The following is a 20,835-nucleotide window of genomic DNA, read 5'->3' as shown; positions in this document are numbered from 1 at the left end:
CCTCATCACCCGTCCCTGCTGCAAGGTTAACTTCACACAACGTCTCCTGTCCCAGCCAGAAAGGGCCCTCCCGCCCTCTACCAGCCTCTGCCCGCAGCACCCGGCTCCATCCTTCGAACTTCCCGCAGGAAAAACGGAGCGCCCTCGTGCCGGGCATTTCCTTGGGAACGAGCTGTGTGTCAGCCTTCGCCCCGGCCGCCGCTTCCCGTGCGGCAGAGCAGGGGGATCCACGGCAGGGCCTGCTCTGCCCAGCTCACCGGCCTCTCCAGCATCGTGGTCCGGTCTCACGACTCCCCACGCTGTCCGATGCAGGTGGGAATGTGCACTCTGCTTCCCTCTCCTTCTCCTGCATGGTTTTTAGGCAGGACGTACAGTAGGGTCCTCCTTACAGATATCTCAGACAGCCTGGGAGAAAAGACCTTCTGTTCTCAATCCCTCAACATTTTGCAGGACAGTTCCCATCGAAGTGTCCTTGTTTCTGCTAAAGACAGTCCAGCTGCAGCTGCAGTTTACACTGGTGCAAGCAGTGAGTTTTGTAGCATATGTTTCCCCCCCACCAAAAAACACACGTCAAAGGAAAGCTATAGCTAGAAAACAAGGTGTTAATAAAAGCAAGCGGAGGCCAGAATGCGTCTTGCCATGTGTCTTGGACAGCATCACCAGCAGAGGACAACAAAATTGGGGGGAAAGACCTTAACTGCCACACGTCCCTGGTCTCGGGAAGTGCAGATCTGAGACACAGGAAAGCATCTGCCCCCCTGCACGAGCAGGACCCAACAGGGCTCCTAGAAAGGGGAACGGTGACGGGGGACATTACATTTAGGACAACATCTCCAACGTTAGTGGAAGAGCTAAGTGTGTCCCGCACCTCTCCTCAGTCCTCACGCTTCCCTGAGCCACACGGCCCATGGCAGGAGCTCGGCCAGCAGCGCCCAGCACCGCTCAGAGCAGATGTTCTCTTCCAGCAGCAGCTTTCAAACAAGCATTTGCAAGCAGGAATCTTTCAGAGACTCAGAATGCGGCAAAACACGACGTATCTTCTCAGAATGGTTAAATGCAGCAGCCTGAACCCATGACAGCCCTGTGGCAGATCTTCAGTTCTTGTTCCAGACCCTGGAGGTGCCAGGGCTGGTTAAGAGCGGTAGGAAAAACATCTCCACATTGTGGGAAAACAGCTCATTTTGCCAACCGTCTTCTGTGAAGCAGCTGAACTGCGTGTTTTGAAACACTGGAAACTAAACTCCAGCCTGAGGCACTGACCAGTCTGGAAAATCTTCAGCACAAACAGTTAAAGTCTGGAAGCAGAAAACTAGAGGTGACAGAAAGTGCATAAGGGCACAGCTGAGGAGAGCTGCTCCTGCCAGCTCTAGTAAACACATATATTTCTGATGGCAAATTCAACAGCCTTGGAGCCCTGCACATGCGCTGCACTCAAAATATCCCCATTTCTTCGAGTGGGGGACAGGTCCCCTGCCCTGGGCCCTTCACAAGCACGGGGATCCCTGCAAGACGGCAGCTCGGACAAAGCCATGCTCCAGCCTAGTACAGTACCCACCTTACGTCCGAGAAGGCTTCCCCGAGCAGTGCAGCTGGCAAAAGGGAAGGGTCTGGAAGGCAGCGCCAGAGCTCGCTAAGCTTCGTGTCCAACTCCTGCGGTCCCTGTTATCCCAGGGAGGACCAAGAACTCCACGGGAACTGCACAGCACGCCACAGTCTGAGAGCCTCCCACGGGAAGGGTGCTCACTGACAACACTTTTGGCCTTACTGCTGAGTTGTCAGCTTTGACTCCAAATTAACAACGTGCAGGTTGAGCGATGATGAAGATCGGAACCAGCCTCTGCTTCGTGTGCGGCAAAACGGACTCGTCCCAGCAGGCCTCGGCGCGTGGCTGCACCTAGCAAGGGAGCAATCATGACTGAAGAAGTGACAGCACCAAGAGGGAAAGCGCCGGGCCAAGGCCTTGCTGTCAGCAGGGGCGGCAGGAGCTGGACCCAGCGAGGCCACGTCGGGGCCAACTCCTGGCACAGTTCAGAAATCCCACGAGCAGAGATGCCGTCAGGGACCACCTGCAAGGAGAGCTTCCAGCACAACCCCCGGCAGCAGAGCCGTGAGGCAGGAGGCAGTGACGACTTTGCTTCGTTTTAGAAGCAGAGCATTCTGTGGATAGCCAAGGAAAGGTGAATATCTACTCGTCTCTGGAGAGCAACCCAGATAACCACTGCTCTAGCTGTGGCAGGACCAATTTCGCACTGTATTGCTCTGCTTCCACAAGAACTGAGCAGTCGCGCGTGCTCTGTGCGAGCTGTAAGACGCCGGCCTGGCCGAGCGCTGCGCGAGCCGTGACAGCGCGACCGCACTGCCCTGCTGAGGCAGATTGCATTGGAATTGCTACAGGAAGTGAGAAAGGAACGTGGGGAAAGGGAACGCAGCCGAGGCCCCGGAGTGCCCGTCGAGGCGAGCGCTGTACGGAGATCAAGTGATTTGCTCACGAGCAGAGCAAACAGCACCGGGGGGACGGCAAGCCCCGGCCTGCCGTGCCGCTGCTCGCACCGTGACCGAGCGCTGCCTCCCAAGGCCGTCAGGAGCAGAGATTGTGGGGTTTACACACAGCACGCTCCTCCTCAGATAGCGCAGCCGAAGTCCAGAAAGTTGGATGTTTTTGTATCAGTGCTTTGATACCGATGTACTGGAGCAGCAGGGGAAGGTCAGGAGCTCAGGGCCTCTCAGCGCTTGAGCCACGGTGCTGTTTACAGGCCCAACGAGACAAAACATCATCGACCTATTTTACAGAGAGATCGTGTTTCTCATTCGGAGATCTGGAAAGAATTAGGAACTCCTGAGCCTTATGGCTACCGTTTTAGCCACAAAAACACACTTCTCCGGTCGCACACAGGGTTTAAAACCCAAAGGGGCTAAAATGGGCTCAGCCTTTGGAGCCACCAGCCCAGGCTGCTCTGTGAGCCTCACACAGCCCCCTGGCCGTGCGCTGCGGCACCATCCCAGGGACGTGGGAGCGCCTCAGGAAATGGCACCTCTTCCCGGCCACGTCACTAGCAGGAATGCGCCAGTTTGGCTCCAGGTGGACCAAGCCAGCAGAACCGACCCAAAGACCAGGATACTGAGGTGACCATCAACTCACAGTCAAGTCCTAAAACAGTTAAACTACAATAGCTCAGTTCATCCGTACCTGATATAGGACCATCTTGGGGCACGGCTCTAGCTACCTGGCAAAAGCTTTTTCTAAAACCAAGGCATTTCTTATCTTTAAAATCCAGACCTGTTCCTGTGCTCACGCTACACGCCAGACACACTGAAGGGGACGGCAGGGCAATGTGGTGACTGGCATTTTGCAGACACTCCGTGGTGACTATAAAGCTCAGTCTGGCCTTAACATCTGGGAATATGACAAATTTTGGCCCCAGAAATGAAGAGAGCTGCTCATCACAGCCGTGAAGCACAGGTGCATCCTCGGGACTAACGAGAGCCGTGCTGGCCCGGACGTCGCGCCGTGTCCGTGGGCCGGCCCCGCGCCCGGCTCTGCCGGCCGCTCTCTCTGCAAGCTGCCCTTGCCCTCGCAGAGCCCAAGAAGAGCACCGTGCTCCCGAGCACAAGGCTAGCATCCAATACCTCCACGATTAGCCGAACCCTCTCACACAGGCAGCACTTGTGCAATCCCTTTTTTTTTTTTTTTTTTTTGTACAATACGCACTTTATTGCAGAAAAGCCTGAATGCACTTTCAAAACAGATTAAGGAGGTGCACAGTTGTATGGTTTCCAGATATTTCTATGAAGTGTTCCCCAAAGTAACTTGAGTACAATGGAGCCCGTCAGATAAACAGTACCAGGGAACTCAATCCTGTCATCTGCAATCACTTGAGGGAGGCAGGAAATCTTGCAACTGGCTATTTAAGAGCCATGTAAAACAGGTGGCTCTGTTCCTATGAAGCACCTCGGCCAGCAGAGCGGAGGTTAACGGTGTCACTCCTGATTTACACCAGCGTAACCAAGACCAGAAGTCGGGCTTGGATCATGAAAGCACCCGGTGAAGATTTTACGTCAGCGTGATAAGCACATGGTGGCAGATTTGTGAAGTTTCTTGAAGGGCTTTATTTGGGGTCAGATTAGAGAAACTGTCTCCCATTTCAGGTATTACTGTCAGCAGACGTCTTTGGATGTGATGCACTATGGTGCTGCCCAGGCCCTTTCCACATGGGAAAGAAATCTTGGCATGAAAACGCGACAAGTCGTAACAGGCATTAACTACCACAACAAACTATAACATAACCCTTGTCTACAGTAGATGCTGTTGCGTTTGGAAGTATCCCAGCTGGTCACAGTCAAACTCACGTATGTTCAGGGCTGGCCACAGCCCCACAACAGCATTGTAAGTGTATCAGACTGTGGCCAGAAATGTATTATGTCCTATCAGGTAACAGAAGTGATGCAGTTTCCTAATAGGATCGTCCACAACAAATTTTTTGAAAGACCCTGGCTGCATCAGAAGTTTGAACATTATAATATTTGATAAAAATGTTCCCACAAAATCCCATTTTTTCCCCATGAAGTATATTTCCGAACCCCCATGGTGTGATACTAAATACAGTTCAAATCCCTGATGCAAGCCCAGATCTCATCCCATAGAAGGATTAAGCCTTTGGTAGATGGGCGTTTAGAGTGAATGGGCTGGCACGGGACACATTAGCACGCAAAAGCCTTAAGACTATTGGACTCCAGGATCCAATTCCTCCCTGGCACACCTTTTCAAATTTCACTGGAATAAATAATAACATCAGTTTTCACCAGCTGAAGATCTGGCACACCAGATTCAAATCCTGCTGACACAAAACCAGAAATTCACTGTGATGGTTATGCAGTAAAAGGGCTAAGGGGCTTCCAAAGTCCACGTAATGGAGTATCTGTTTATCTGCAGGCTGTTTAAATGCTGATGTGTCGTGTGCTGTAAGATAGTTTTATTTCTTTAGCGTTGTGAAGGCTACATGAAACCCTGCAACCTAGTGACGTGAATGGGAGCCTTGGGAAACGTCTCAGAAACTGGAGGTCTCTGTGTAACAACAGAGCAGGGACGGCACGGACTGAGACAACACAGAGCCGCTGCACCCAAGGCTTCCTGCAGAAGGGATGCTCCCCTGCCGGGGTGACAAACCATTCACTTGTCGCTTCCTGACTTCTCTGCCAAGGCTGCCAGTGATGGCACTTGGTAAGTGTGCGTATATGACATATTAACCAAAAATCCTACCCACGAGACGTGAGATTGAGAGCCATAGACTTTGGAAAGGCCATCAGAAAGGGATGTGCTTCTGACAGAGGCTGGAATTTAACCTGTGATGAGCGAAAGGCGCCTATGGCCCACGAGCACTCTAAGCTCTCACGTCCCTTCCCTTTCAGAGGAACACAGAAAATTATCACATGAAGTGGTCACTAGGCACGAACGATTTGTCTTCAAACAGATCACCACAGGCTCCCCCTCCCGTAATCACTAGAATACACTGCTACCTGATGTGTCACGCTGATGACAAGTAGTTGACATTTAAGGCAATCTAACTTCCACAGCCCTGCCATGATTTCCACCGAGGAGATCGCCTTTCTCTTCCTTCTCCAGGAGAGGTTTCTTGCATGTGAACATGACGAGCAGCAACAAGGGCAAATGCCACAGACTGCAGAAGAAAAGCCTCCTTGAGCTGCTGCGGTCCGCGTCCCTGTAGAAGCGGAAGCCGAGGTAGGAGATGTACAGGTTGATGGGGAGTGAAACGACGGGGAAAGTCCACGTGGTGACGTGGAGCACCGGAGCCGCCGCGGAGAGTCCGAGCAAGGCGAGGCAGTGGCGCAGGGCCACGCGGCGGCACAGCGCCGGGTGCGTCACGGACATCATGCAGTAGCCGCCGCGCGAGTAGTCCTCCCGCAGCCCCCAGCTCAGCGCGTTGAAGTGAGGGAACTGCCACGAGTAGAGGATTCCTCCCAGCAGCATCGCACCTGCAGCGGAAACGAGAGAAGGGGAGAGGCGTTAGGGTGCCCAGCGGGGCCACGGCGAGGACGCTGCGCGCACCGAGCAAGGCCAGAGCCAGGGACCTGCGCAGGGGCTCCGGGAGGCTCTAACTCACACGGGGGGTGCATGGTTCTTCTTTCTGAGAATTGGTTTAATTTGGAAAGCATTTCACAGTGTTACCTCTCCCTAGCGCTCAGCCTCAGTGGCTGAGCCCATGCCAACACTCTCTGCACTAACGCAGTCTCCGCCTGAGAGAAGGTCAAAGGGATCAAGGCAGAATTTGGGCAAGACGCTGTTTTCCCAGGAGTCTCTAGATTGCATTCCCAGGTGCCCAAGCTGGTGCATCCCGAGAAGAAAAAAGCCAGTGGATGGAGCTGAATGTCACACAGATGGCATTAACCAGAAATAGGGGGTTCTGCTCAGCGAAACATGGAAAGTCAAGGAGGGTAAGTTGGCATCCTCTGGAGTACTGGGAAAATGGCAGTACCCTGATAGTGCGGAGCGTGGCCAGCACTGCTGCCTGCTCCCTGTGTGGAGACAGGGAAGCGCTCGCGGCGCTGGAGCGCTCAGAGCCCAGGCTGCCGGGAGGCAGCAGAACCATCAGGAGTGACAAATGAGGTGCCAGAAGATCCAGAATGCCTCATTTCTTCAAAGCAATTCCAGCCACTTCAAAATAATTTGATCACATAACTCCATTCACACGGGCAAGCTACTTGTAAATTTTAAGAGGAGCTCTCAGAGCACCACATTTTTCAGGTTTCCAGGTAGCCTCAGGAGGAGGCACAAGGTTCATCAAGGCAGGGGGAGGTTACGCTGACTTCAGCAAGCTTCAGGAAGGCCCCCAGACTAAACTGCGCTCGCTAATTTTGTCTGAAGACACAAAAATCCCCCAAGGCTGTTCCACATTATGAGCATTCCTGGATTTTCCTTTTGTTTCTCTAGCTCCCAAACACTCTGCTCCAGCCTTAACACTTTCTTTGCAGCTTCCTTCCTCCATGAGTTCATTCTTTCTGGGAACTTACTTATGCAGCTGAGAATCTACCATTTTCTTCATCACCTCATGGAAACAGCAATGGCAATGTGCATCTCCACATGGGTTAATGTCTTTCAGTTCTTCCCGAGAGTCTCACTTCTTGCCTGGTGACTGCTCAGACTGTAACTGCAGTGAAAGCCAAGTCACTCCCTTCTTTGAACTCCCCTGTGGTTCCTGTCATCTACATCTGTTTCAGCTGAATGTTCCTTAGGGCTGGGCGTGTCTCATTCTCGTCTTAGGCAGCACCATGCAATGCTACAGCGACACAAACAATCATCACCTATGCGTGCAAAAGACATTTTTTTTTTGCCCTCCCTTATCAACCAGGGAAGGAATGGCCCATCCAACTTGAACAAACATGAAGTCTCCAGTTGCCTATAAGATAAATTACGAGGATAAAACCCTGTCTCATCACTTTTTAAAGGGGAGTACCTTGCTCTGGAAGTTGATTACGGAGATAAGGAGATGCCGTTGTAGAGGGGAAGCAGCTTTCAGAACCATGCTGCCTGCTACAGAATCAGCGGTGATTTTCGTATGGCCCAAGATGTTTGCAAATCTTGCAGTTTGAACCATCTTAAAGTCCGACTTTCAGGGGATGGATGCTTAGTGCATCACTAATCATTTCATGAAATCGTGGCCAGGGCCAGCAAAATTTGACCCTAGCAAAACGGGACTTGATTCAGCTCTGCTGAAACCCACGGGGGGAAGAACTGAAATAAAACTTAATCAGGGATCAGCGTGCCTGCCACGAGGACAAATGCCAGGCAAGACGCTCTAGCAATCCGTCATCCCCTAGCGCTTCCCTCTACCTGTGGAACGTATCACCAGAGGCAAGATACCGAGTTCGATAACCCTACGATGGGAATATTCTGCAGGCGACACGCTTGACAGGCACCACCTTGGCACTTTTGCTATCCTGAGGGAAGGCGAGCTGCACCTCTCCATCAGCAGGGGCAAAGGAAGGGCTGCAGCTGGGGCCAACGTGTCCGTGCGCAGCCCACGCCGGCCGCAGCGTGGGCTGCCCTCGCTCCAGCGCCGGGCGCGGGCCAGCTCGGCACACACCCCAAGCCTCAAACACACCAAGCCCTTTAACAGCTAAGTGCAACGCCATTAAAAATAGTAATAATAATAATGAGGAGTCATCTGGTGAAACTTTTGAATGTAACCAGACAGGCTAAACCACTCGAGTCTGGCTTCCCTTTTGCAAAGCGCTGGTTTTCACACGCCAGCCTCTGCAGTTTAATAGCTCCACTTACGTTGCAACCATTGAGATAACTGATATTTTTACAGAGAAGTTAAAACACTTTAATAGACCATTAGGAGGACTGGACCTGACCCGATCTTTCTGAGAGCTTCCCACGTGCCCGGGACAGCCCGTGTTTTCCTTTGCGCTGGCCGAGGCGGTCGGCCTGCCGCAGGTTTTGAAGTGTCGTGTTGGGACCGCTGACCTGCAGAGCGCGGCACGTGCTCTAGTGCCATTCAGCAGCAAAAGAGCCCAAACGAGGGCCCTTGTCGAGGCCGGAGCAGACGCTGCAATAGTCTTTAGTTGCCCGATGGATGTTAACCACGTCACGATCAGGTCAGCAGTGTTTTTAAGCCATGTTATACAGAGACCAGCTCCGGGGAATTACATGGTTCAAAGACTACAGAGCCTGACCCACTTCTCCCGTGTGGCTCCCACCCGTTTGGGAACTCAGGCTGAGCAAAGCAAATCTCCTTTCTCTCTGCAGAGTCCTAATTCAGAGCAGGTAATTTAGGAGCTGGCACATCCTCTGGCGCAGTTCTCTGTTATAAAGTGGTTTCGCATTGAGATCCTGGTGTTTAATCTTTGCCCTATATTGCCTGAAATCATCTCAGAAGTTCCAAACCAGTGGAGAACCTACAGCTTCCGTGTTAAACGACAGATTTTACTGTTCATCGTGAATTTTAAGGTTAAGCTACTATTATTTTCCTTGGATTAATTTAAAAATATTTAAATAGCAGTAATACATCTTTTGTCATAAGGCAGAACAAGCTAAGATTTTTTTTTTAATATCTCGGATGAAGCCAAAATGTCAACTGGAGAGAAAAAGGCAGAAAATCTTGATTATTCCTCTTTTCAAATAGATTTTTACCTAGTAAAAGACTGAAGTCCTGTAAATTTCATGTTTCCTAAAGCAAGCAAGACACTAAATTCTGCCATCACCCAGAAACTGCTTAGCAAGATGTTTTAAGCTTCAACAAAACCGGCCAAGCCTTGACAACCCTTGTGGGACAAGACATCCAAAGGGCACCAGTGACACTGGGCTTGCAATGTGGAAGAGTTTAGCAGGCTGCTTGCCTGAGTAACAGGGGCCGCCTGCAAAGCTGGGTCCTTCAGGGCGTCAGGAAGGCCACGCTGCCTCTAAACTTTGATTAAAAAATTCCTTTTAAAGCCATGTATGCGTCAGAGGTTCATTCTAGATGGCAGAATGGTCCATGATAAACAACATGGTAACCTTGTGTGCTGGATGGCCCAGATCTCCGCCTGCTGAGCAACGCTGAGGCCTGTCCCCTTCCATCCTTGGCCTCCTGGCCACGGAAACCATCGGAAGGGGGTTTTCATGACATGGGCACAGATGGCCCCGTGCTCTGGGTGTCCCTGCTGGAGCAGGGGTTGGACTGGATGATCCCTAGAGGTCCCTTCCCGCCTCAGCTGTTCTGGGATTCTGTGACAGGAATGCTGGCCATTCCACTGGCCACCCAGCGCACCGTGGCCGGGTGGCCTCCGCTTCTGGCCCTCTCCACCCAGGCAGACGGCTCAGCCAGCCAGAGCCGAGGAGCTCCGTTGGCCACCGCGAGCGCCCTGAGTGACTCCTGCCCACCCTGGCACGGTGGGAATACCGGGCCGCTAAGCCAGCATCCATCGGGAATCTGCCCGGGCACGGTGCTGAGCAAAGCGCTTCGTTCACATGAAGCAATGTGAGCTCAGAAACCCTGGAGCCACCCGGGATCCCCCTGGAACGGCCCCGGCCGCAGCAGGCGCTGGGCTGAGAGTCGCCGCAGAGAAGCCGCTCGCGCAGGTGCAGGGGACCCGTCCGCACGGCCCGGCCCCGCACGGCGAGGGGCTCCCGGCATCGGCCCCGCGATCCCGGGATGAGGAGCGTGGGGCTCCCGGCATCGGCCCCGCGGCTCTTTGGAGCACGCGCAGCCTACGGAATGCAGAGACTTCCGGGCCACTTGCAAGCTCTAGATGGGGAAAACACCTCTTCATTTAATGGGGAAAACACCTCTTCATTTAATAAATACTACTACTACTAATAATAATGATAATAATAAAGTGGAGGGGAGAAGCTGATCCGTGGCATTCATTTGAGGGCAGGCTCACTCTCCTCCTCCTGTCTTTCCTTTGGTCCTGCATCTGTCTGCCTGGGAAGGGGCCAAGCAGGCATTAAAATAAACACAGAATGGTTAAAATATCAGCTCCAAAACAGATGTTGAAATCTTATTGCATTTCCCGAAGCTGGTGTTTACTGCCTTGGCAACCTACGAACGCCGTTTTGCTTAAAGCACAATTTTAGTAATTCTTCTGCCTTGAATAACGCGCAGGAATTTTAAAATTATTTCCAGACCTTGGTAGCTCGCTGCCTTATTAGAGGACCGCGCCGTCGCGTTGTCTCTAGGCGAGGGATGAGCCTGGCTCCCGCCGCCGCCGCGGGTCGGCAGCGACCGCACACGGCTGCGCTCGACGGCGCCCAGCCGGCTCCTCGCAGATAAAAGATGTCCAACAAATTCCCCCTCCTTAACCCAGACAAGGTAGATCAGAGCGCTGGGGCAGCTGCAGCCACCTGCTTGTGGGCGACCGAGTCTCGAGGCTTCGTGTTTCTTCCCCCCTTCCTTTTCTCCAGGACACCAGCGCAGACGGAGCAGCACGTCCTTCCCTGAGGTCCCGAGCGATTTTTGCAGCATGTGGCACTAGCCAGGATTGCCTCGATGCAGCCCCCAAGCCTTTTCTTTCCTACCTTTGCTTTTGTGCTTGCTTTAATGCAGCTTCTTCCTCTGGCAATTTCTCAATGTGCAGCAATTCTGGATGCAAAGAATGATTTTTTAAGTCTCTAGCAGTATCACACTGGGACCTGTGGCAGATTTGGTGCTAAACACCCAAAAGCTTCTTTTGCAGAGCCCGTCCAAACCATGGTTGCTCTGACCCCAAATACAAATACTGCTTGACCTGCGTGGCAATAGAATTTTCTTTTTTTGGGACAAGCCATAATTAACATCCCTCCTTCACCTAGTTTCAGGGAGGGAAAATAACTACTAGGGTCAATCCATCGGCCTCAGCTTTCCTGCGTTCAGGATACTGCCGGAATAGAAACTTCTCCCGAGGGAAAACCTGTTTAATTTTTACAGTTGTATTTGGGAGTCGCACGGGGATGGTCTCTCCCCACTTCACGTCTCACTCTCCACCAGGGATCATCCTCAGGTACCAGGGAACCTGCAGGACTGCGTGTGGCTGCCGCAGGCCGCGGCCGATGGCGCCGGTGGAGCCGCGGGCGGCTGGGGCAGCCTCGAGAGGAGCAGAACGAGGGAGACGGCCCCTTCCCCAAGGCTTTCGGCGAGGCCGCTCCTGCGCAGACGACGGGGCTGCCGCCAGCGCCGGCACCCACAGCCCCAGCGAGAACTGGCGCCATCAGGGCCAGCCGGTTGTCTGGACAGAGGGAAGGGAGGAAAACGCTGCGGAAAAAGGGAAAGAACAGCCTAGGGAGCTCCATGGTCACAGGTTTCAACAGTTGTTTCTCTTGCAGGCGGACGGGCTGAGGAGCGGAGGGTGGTGAAGGAGAGGAAGGGACAGCAGGGAAATGGGCAGAGAGATGTTCCTGGGCGCTGCCTTGCGAAGTGGGGAGCCGGGCTGTGAGAAAACGAGTGCTGTGCAGCCAGGTACCCAGGTGCCCGCACATCACGGCGGGTTACTACCTCCAAAAGGCTCTCGGTGGAAACACAAGTCTGTTTTTCTCTTGTCAGACTCGCCTGGTGTTGCAGACGGGCAGCGGAGGCGCAGGCGGCGCGGCCTGCTCCGTGCACGCGGTGGAGGGAGAGGAACAGCCCTGCTCCCTGCAGGGACCCACCAAGGCCGGGGGGATTAAAAACCACCTGCACCATCCACCTGAGCGATCCCGTGCTGCACGCCAGGAATAAGGCCAGCCTGTCAGGCAAGGTGGAATTCCCAGACCTTCCTACGTTCAAAGAGCTCTTAGGTGCCCCAACGGTGCAACCACCGCTTCTTTTTCTCCTGTGAAGACGGAAAACAAGCAAAAAAAAAAACACCCTAAAAATCATTTGCTGACTTTTAAGCTAAATTTAGGACGGCTGCATAGCCATACTGTCCCTCTGTCTCAGCTTTTAGGGTTTTTTTTTCAATCTGAGCCCCTTTTGCCTGCAATTAAGCTGTTGCTTCCTGGCAGACGAGAGCAGCATCGGGGAAGGTCTGAGAGCCGCCGGCAAGCGCCACGTTGGGCTGCAGACCCCCCACTTCTCCCCGTCCTGCCTCTTTCTCTGTTGTTGTTACTAAGCCCATCCATCTGCCAAATGTCAGCAGCCGATAAGAACTGCCCATTTCTAAATCCCCACTTGTAAATAGATGCTGGCTGCCATAATTAATGTCTGCCCGCAACCCAATTTGAATTACAAAGCGACGGCAATTGAGAAATCAGCCTGCCCCTGATTACAATGGATCCGTAGCCTATAAATTCCTGTAGCCCCAGGAATTATTTAAATTTGGGAGAACGGATGAAAATCAGTCCAAGATGTCTTTCAGGAAAGCGAGACCGGAGAGCAGAGCATCGGAGATAAAGGTGCTTTGGTGCAGTAAGACCCGTGGCTCGGGGCCACCGCGGCGCTTCCCGTGCCGGCCTGGCTCTTATCTGCTCCGCCACCTATGCAGAAGAAACCCCTCAGCTGATAAGCGCGTTACGCTGAGGACCCCGGCCTGTTGCTTCCACCTAGCCGGGCGGTTTGGGCGAGCGCCGACACACTCCATCATCGCTCCTTCACTCCAGCATCGCTCCTGTGCTCCATCATCGCTCCATCGCTTCATCCTTCCATCCCTCCATCATCACGGCACGCTCCACCATCGCTCCATCATCGCTCCTTGCTCCATCATCGCTCCTTCACTCCACCAACGCTCCGTCATCGCTCCTCGCTCCGTCATCGCTCCATCACTCCATACTTCCATTGCTCCATCATCGCTCCTTCGCTCCATCCTTCCATCGCTCCATCATTGCTCCTCACTCCATCATCGCTCCATCACTCCATCCTTCCATCGCTCCATCATCGCTCCTTTGCTCCATCCTTCCATCGCTCCATCATTGCTCCTCGCTCCATCATCGCTCCTCGCTCCATCATCGCTCCATCACTCCATCATTCCATCGCTCCATCATTGCTCCTCACTCCATCATTGCTCCTTCGCTCCATCCTTCCATCGCTCCCTCATCATTCCATCATTGCTCCGTGCTCCATGGCTCCGCGGCTCTGCTGCCGGCCACGATGAAGCCCCAGCCCAGGCAGGTGAAGGGAGGAGAGCAGGATGCACGCGGGGCAGTGCGCTCGGAAGCACCTACCATGGACTCGAGCACCCAAAACGAGGGGTTCGAGTGGACAGCAAACGTTTCTGAGAAGCTCCAGGCTAAGGAGGAAGGCCAGGAGCACAAGTGTGACTTAAGGCCTGGGTACAGATGTGCTCTTGAAGGCCAAAACAAACCGCTCGGCTGCTTCCTAAAGATGCGTGTGCTGCAGGATACGCACGGGTTCGCTTGCACTGGGTCATGGACACGACTGCTGACACACGTGGCTCCCATCAGAAGGAAAATCTCACACAAACCTGGACACTCCGCCGAGTTTTCCCTCTTTCTTCTGTCTTTAAACTATCACCTTAGACTTTAAGTGCATTTCTTTCATAAAATCAGAAGGAACGATCTGAGCACCCAGCTTCACTCCAACAAAAACAAAAGGCTTTGGAAATAAACAGTGCCAGAAAGGAACCACGAAACCCACTTCCAAGGAAGCCAACCCTGCACAGATAGCCCAGAGAGGGGGGCGATAGCCATGTGATAAACTGCATTTATCACACACCTCTGACCATCTCACCTGCGCGGGGCTCCCCAGGCGAGGCAATGTTAGCATTCCACATCCTTCATCAGCTCCAAACAGCTGCCATTAAAAACACACACAGGACACACAAAGAACCCCCCAAACCCACAACAAAGAATTCCACCTCTTCCCGGAGATAACCTTATCTTCCTCCTCTGAAATGTGTTTTCCCTGAATTACATTGGCACAAAATCCCGGGTTGGTGGTAGGATGCTCAATCAGGCTTCAGAGTGTGGAAATAAAGAGCTATTAGGGCCAGGAATGGAAGCAATCGTCACTGGGAACCGCTGTCAAATTTGCAAGAGATGTATCATATAATAAATACAGGCAAATACAAGCTTCACTAGAAAGAGCCCTGGGTGTTTAACCCAGAACATGCAATGCTTGCATCTCATGCGGGAAGATGTTAGGACATTAACTCCTGAAACAACAAAGTTATGAACATGCCAAAGACAAACAAATCCGAGGCAGCTCCCATCTGAACGGAAACATCCCGATGAGAAAAACGGGAATCAGCTTGGACTCTACCAAATGTCCAAGAGCATCTCAGGACGCCGTTCATGGACCAGGCCATGGGATATTATCGAGCCTCTGCTACACGGTGACTGCAGCAAGGGCCACCCGAGGGCAAACACCAGGGCGCACACTTGGTTATCCCCTGCAAAGGTAATTAAGGGTCTCCACTGAAAGATTATTTTCCCTAAAAGCAGCAACATGCAAAACAATGCGAGTGCTGTACAATTACAAGGAGACAAAATCCACAATAAACCGTGAGCTGCAAAGCCACCATTTGAGCTGTGAGAACCTTTGAGAGCCTAATGAGAACAGTAGCTCTCTGACCGCCTTCCTTCCCCCTCCTCTTTGTTACGGGGTGGAATAATCAGTCTTTTTTTAAACGAGGTGCAAATGTAGTTTCACACCTCTATCTAAAAAAACTCAAGTCTCCAAGCTCATTACACGTTATTAATGAGCTAAGCAACTGTAGGCAACAGGTAAGAGAAGGGGTCAGGCTCTGTGCTGCTGTGCATGGGCTACGTGTGCACACACTCACACTCACACTGGGTGTGATTCTGCAAGGTGCTGGACCCTTTTCCTTCACAGTAACAGAACGTTTGGCATGACAAATTTTGGTTGATAATGCGGTGGTTTCCTTCTATTTGTTTCTTTTTTAATGTTCTTTTTAATACTGCAACGCACTGAGATCCTGGGCTCAGGTGAGCAGATGCTCCCACAGGTGCTGCACCATCCTCCACCGCCTGCACCATTCCCGGGATCATCCCCGGGCAGCAGAGCTGGCACCAAGGCCCATGTGCAAACTCAGCAGCAGGTCTACAGGGGCAGCTGATGACCCTAGTGATGGGCTTTACTGCAGCAGCTCAGGTGTCCTGAGCAGGGAGAGGCCACGGGAACACCAATGGGGGCAGCTACTCCAGCAGCTGCTTTTGGGGACTGGAGCTCTCCCCCTTCATGCTGCAGGTGGAGCAAGGGCCCGTGAGAGGCAATCTGCCAGCATCAACCAGGCAAGGAGGTGCTGAAGCCAACACAAAAATGCTTGAACACTGTAAGGTGTAAAATCTGATAGCAGTGATACAGTTCTTAAAACATATATTTTAATATTTTAATATTGTTATATGTTTATATCATTTACATATATAATATTTTCAAAGCACTTATTTTGTGCCTTTAAGTCACTCTCTTCTCTTTAGAGAGCTCCCAATGCGGCCTGATGCGCGCTCCTTCACACGAGGCACTGCGCACATACCTACACACCACGTATGTCTAAATATAAAATGAACTTCCAAAGACATAAATAAAATATACAGGTTGTAAAGGAGTAGTGCACCCAATTTAAAACAGAAAGGGAAAAAAAAGCCCTGGTTTAGATGTGTATCAGAACGTTTGTACGTGGCCAGCTCAGCCCAACCTTCTCAGGAGGGGCGCAGCGACGCGCACAGCGCTGGGCTGGGGCGTCTGCACAGATTCTTACGGCATCTGTCTAACAAACAGGCTTGTTGCTGGAAGCGGTATTCAAGTCTTAAATATGCCACACTGTGGGATGAGTGTGTGCTAACAAAAAAAAATCCTTAACAGACCTGTTAACCCAACTTCATGAGTTTCTCTGGAACAAAACTTTGCAGAGTTACTTTGATTCTTCAGTTTCTAGCTGGCAGGAGAAACAAGCTCTAATTGTGTCAGCGTTTAGCTGTTGAAGAGATCAGAGTTTTATGAGGGATGTAAAACCAGTTTGCAGTTACTAAAATAGAAATCGTCGTCTGCTTTTCAAGGAGCGGGGTGGGGGGAAAGCAGCATTTATAGCTCAGAGTTTAAAAGCACGCGATTAAGAAACACCCCAATAAATTCATTGGAGGGTATTTTCTGCCATGAGGAAAGACAGGAGTAAACACATCTGGGCATTTTCCTGCTGAAAGCTCCTGACTCAAAGTTGCATCTAACTTACTATGTTCTTAAGCCATAAATCGCTCACTGTTTTCTTTCATGGGAATCCCTTTTCCTAACATAGTGCTTCCCTTTTAGTCTTTCTTAAGGTGACCTAAGCACATATTTGATAGGGACACATTTTTTTTAATCAGCTGATGTTTTTGTCCCTACAATGTTGTGCTTGCTCCTATGCAGCGCCTTATGCAGCTCCTATGGGTGCTGCAGCGGTGAGTTCGGCGCTGCAAACGGGGGAACGCGCTGGGTTTTGGAGCAACACTGGGTCCTACAAACTTCGATTTGAGATAACCCATGGGTTTATGGAGGAGGCGTTTTGGGAAGGTGACTGGAGACACCCCCGGCCGCGCCGACCGCCGCTCTCGCCCGCGCGGTTACTCACCCGCATCCAGGCTGCCCGTGGCCGCCGTCCAGCCCATGACGGGGGGGATGGCGCCGACGACGGCTCCCACCCACGTGTTGGCGACGCTCACCCGCTTCAGCGGCGTGTAGCAGCACGTGTAGAGGAAGATGTTGAAGGCGCCCAGCGCGCCCGTGAGCGGGTTCACGGCCAGCGTCAGCAGCGCGATCCCCGGCACGGCGCAGGCGGCGGCGAAGCCCACGGCGAGCAGCGGGCTGCGGAGAGAGACGTGACACGGGCGTGGGTTGGAGCTGCACAGACGGCAGCACAGGCTGCAATTCTGCTTTTTTTAATTATTATTACTTCTTTTTTTAACCAAAAAGTCCCTGTCCAGCCCAAATGTTCCTATTTGACTTCCGCACTAATGTAAAACTTTTAAAAAAGCTAAAGGCAGCGCGGCTGCAGAATTGCAATTGCTGACTCTTTCTTGCCACCACAGCATTAACTAAATGAATTTCAGCTCTTTGGGTAAACAAGCTTCTCGGGGAGGGGGCGTTTCCAGCAGACTCTTCTCATTCACTTTGGTTTTCATCTCCGGGAGTTCTGAACACTGGAAAAAGCATCCGGGTTCGGAGCAGATGAGAAGGGTCACAGCTCATCCCGCCTGTAACTGATTGCAATTTTGCAGTGAGTCCTTTGACTAAAATACAGCAGAATGAGACACAAAATGAGGAAGCACTGAAGAGGAGACGCATATATTCAATCATTTTGAAATTACCTCAGTAGGAATATATGTATTTCATTGAAATTTACTGAGAAATGCCTGAGTTTTTCTGCACTCCCATTTACCTGTTGCACTGGGCTAAGCAAGGGTAGCACGCTGAAACTGCCATGGGGACAAAACCCAAGCTAAAACTCATCACCTTCTGGGCAAAACTGCAATAAGCTGCAGATATTTAGGCTTGGCTGCAAGCAGCAAGCAACAAGGACATGAATAATTTCTGCTGATTTCTACCGCACGCAAGCAAAGCTCAGGGGCTGGATGTTCCCGCTCAGCTCAGTGTAAAGCAGCCGAGGCCATTTGCAAACCTTTGCTAATTAGCTGTGCGATAAACGTCCCACTGCGATGAACAAGGATTTTTTTGTTTCGCTGGCAAAACCAGACGTCACCGTCGCGACCTGATGCAGCTCGAAGGAACGTGCGTTCGTGCTCCCCTGCATCCCGTAAACACGTTGGCTGCTGGCACAGGTATCTCTGCACGAGAGCAACGGCTGCAACCCGACAAGAGTATTAAATGGGACTGAGAGCAATAACACGAGACCGGCGGTGGGGGAGGAAAACACCATTAACTGAATTGCTTTTAATAACCCCTACAGCTAAACACACACTTTTAGTCGTCCATACAAGGTGGCAAATTCACGTGCTTGCAGCCCATTTCTCTGCATGACCCTCAACTTTACACATCTTGTCTGCTGTAAAACTATGCAGCCTTTGTATGTTACGATCACGGCCAAGTCTTTAACTCTAACATACCAGTTGCTTTCTTTTCAGCAAAGAATCTTGGTGTTGGAATTTTGAGTTCTGCAACCTTTGCCAGACCTAGACTGGGTGGACAAATTACCCCAAGAGCCAAAATGAGCAAATTATGTGCTAAAGACCCCTCTCCTACTTGCATTGGATTGACTGTGTCAACAAAACACAGCATTTTATCCAGCTTTCAAATCCATCAATGGATTTTCAGTAAGAGAGCGTGCACTGAGCATATTTACGCTTTGCTTCAGCGTTACGGAGTGTTACTAATATATTACAAATATAGCTGGGGTACGTGTTGCCATCCATCGGCAGCGAGATGCATAAAACTGGAGACTGCTTTCCTGAGCCCTATGGGCAACGGGAGCGCACAGCATCGTGCCCTTGGGTTTTACAGTTCAATGTGCTCTTTTATAGCAGCACAGCCAAGTGTCTCAACGCCAACTACAAGTGCTGAACTGCTGAGATTTTGCCCCTCCGCAGCCGAAGTCTGCCTGGGTTTGGTTAGATAAATCCATCTTGGTTGAATCCTGAACAAAAACATACGGTCACAGGGCACTAACCCCAGATTTACATAATTCCAATCCTCTTGAGGAGGCAAAAAAACAGCTTGACCCTATGGGACTATGCTCCCTACATGTGCTCCTGCGGGGCGCAGGGACATAAATGAGGACATGGTTTGACCTCGCGCAATGAGTCAATTGTTTGACCTCGCTAGTCAAGAGTGAAGGCTCTTCCCCATCTCTCCACTTCGATGCTTCATGTCCTGGGTCGTTCAGGGAAAAACCCGCTGCCAGCCCCTCCTTCTTCTCCGTGCAGAAAGGGAGAGGAAAAGGCTGCGGGCAGGGAGCTGCCGGCTGTGCCACACGTCTCCCACGCTCCCCACCTGCAGCAGCAACGGCACAAACGGACAGCGCGACACCAGGCATCTCCCCGAAGCATCTTTAAATAACACGCCTTGATCAATACGGACAGGTGAAGGCACGTGACTCAGAGCTCCAAAGATGGGTCTTTGTGGGCACATTTTCCTCTCTCAGTCTCTTCATTTTTGCTTTTCTCAGAGGGAAGTTGCTGAGGAGGGTTAGATTATTGGTTGTGATACTCCTAACAACCTCAGAGGAGGGCATCAATCATTCATGATAGCTGTTCCTCAAAAGCAGCTGAACCATACTACTTTTATATATCTAGAAATCATTGCACTTTCTGTTTCTCTCTAATTAACTAGCATTTCCGTATAAATCAAGGAAATGTAAAATTCTCCTAGAAAAATAATGGTCTGACTTGTAAGTGCCTGCAACAAAGCTCCAGCAGAGATCAGAAACTCAAACTGTGATCTAATGGCTCAGATTTGTTATTTCTACCCCATAAAATGCTCCAAAATTACAAAGACACTGCAGTGCAAAACCAGGACCTTGCTTTCTTGGGGATCCATGTGGAGAATTTTACTCACTTTCACACTAATACATCATCTTTGCAAGGTCTAATAGAAGTATGAGTGACTCTCCATTGGGAGAGAGAGAATACTTGGAGAAAAAGGGAGAGAGATTTCAATGACTGGTGCAGTTTTCGTGCCTCTTAAAATCCCAGAAGTCACTGAAGACAAGACTATCCTTGAGCTTAAATCACAGCAGCTTAAGCGGTGCACTGAGTTCTAATATTTTGTGGTCTTTTTAGGGCCCATTATGTGAATGTTTTCTAAGACCCACCACATCTCCATCCTTACAGCAGATCTCTCCAAATTCCCAGGCACTGGGTGAGGTTCCCTGATTCAACGCATGCCCCATCATGAGGGCATCTGCATCTTGCATCGGCAGCACAGAAGAGCCACGATCTCCTGCAGGATCAGGAGAAGGGCTGCGATGCGGCTCTGGAGCAGGATTTGCCCCATCGCAATGTCATCCCGATATCCCCTACAAACTCATGCCACGATGCAGCCCGATGTGCAGTCCAAACACCAGGAGACCATGAGCATGGGATATCTCCGTGCTTGGACGTGGTGGTCACTCTGGTGGTCATTTGTGGTGGTCACGACAAGTCATGGTCCAAAGCAGCTGTGTGATCTCTGCTCTCTCCTTCACCCTTAGACCATCCCACACAGTTAGGCCTGGCTGATGACAGCAACTGCTGCATAAGCCTCAGCTCACTTGGGCGTTCACTTATGCTAAGGGAATTGCTCCCATGGGAATAAAAAATCCATTGGAAAACTGGCCAAAGAGCTAGCTCACAAAGCAAGCAGACTGAGTAAGAAACTGGGTTTTATGATGGATTCTTGGGAGGAGCTGGTTTCACTTATTTGGCTGATTAAAGTCAGACTCTGGAAAATAATACCACAAGTGCCAATTGAGTTCTCTCCAAATTTTAGCTCAAAA

At 51.3% G+C, this 20,835-nt stretch overlaps 1 protein-coding gene across 1 annotated transcript in view; it reads right to left on the bottom strand.

Moving 5' to 3' along the window:
• Nucleotides 1-5,513: 5,513 nt before the first annotated feature.
• COX10 (cytochrome c oxidase assembly factor heme A:farnesyltransferase COX10) overlaps nt 5,514-20,835 on the bottom strand; it is a 76,954-nt gene continuing 61,632 nt past the window's right edge. The window contains exons 6-7 of the mRNA XM_088523464.1: nt 16,978-17,210; nt 5,514-5,991 (exon numbers count right to left, since the gene is read on the bottom strand). Of these exons, the coding sequence (XP_088379590.1) occupies nt 5,549-5,991; nt 16,978-17,210 (676 nt within the window). The 3' untranslated portion in view covers nt 5,514-5,548. The remainder of the gene's footprint in view (nt 5,992-16,977; nt 17,211-20,835) is intronic.

This window comes from Tinamus guttatus, unplaced genomic scaffold (genome assembly GCF_059628265.1).
Source record: "Tinamus guttatus ecotype Peru unplaced genomic scaffold, ASM5962826v1 Tinamus_guttatus_pri_ptg000188l, whole genome shotgun sequence".
Lineage (NCBI taxonomy): Eukaryota > Metazoa > Chordata > Aves > Tinamiformes > Tinamidae > Tinamus > Tinamus guttatus.
This window is presented reverse-complemented; position numbering and strand designations above follow the sequence as displayed.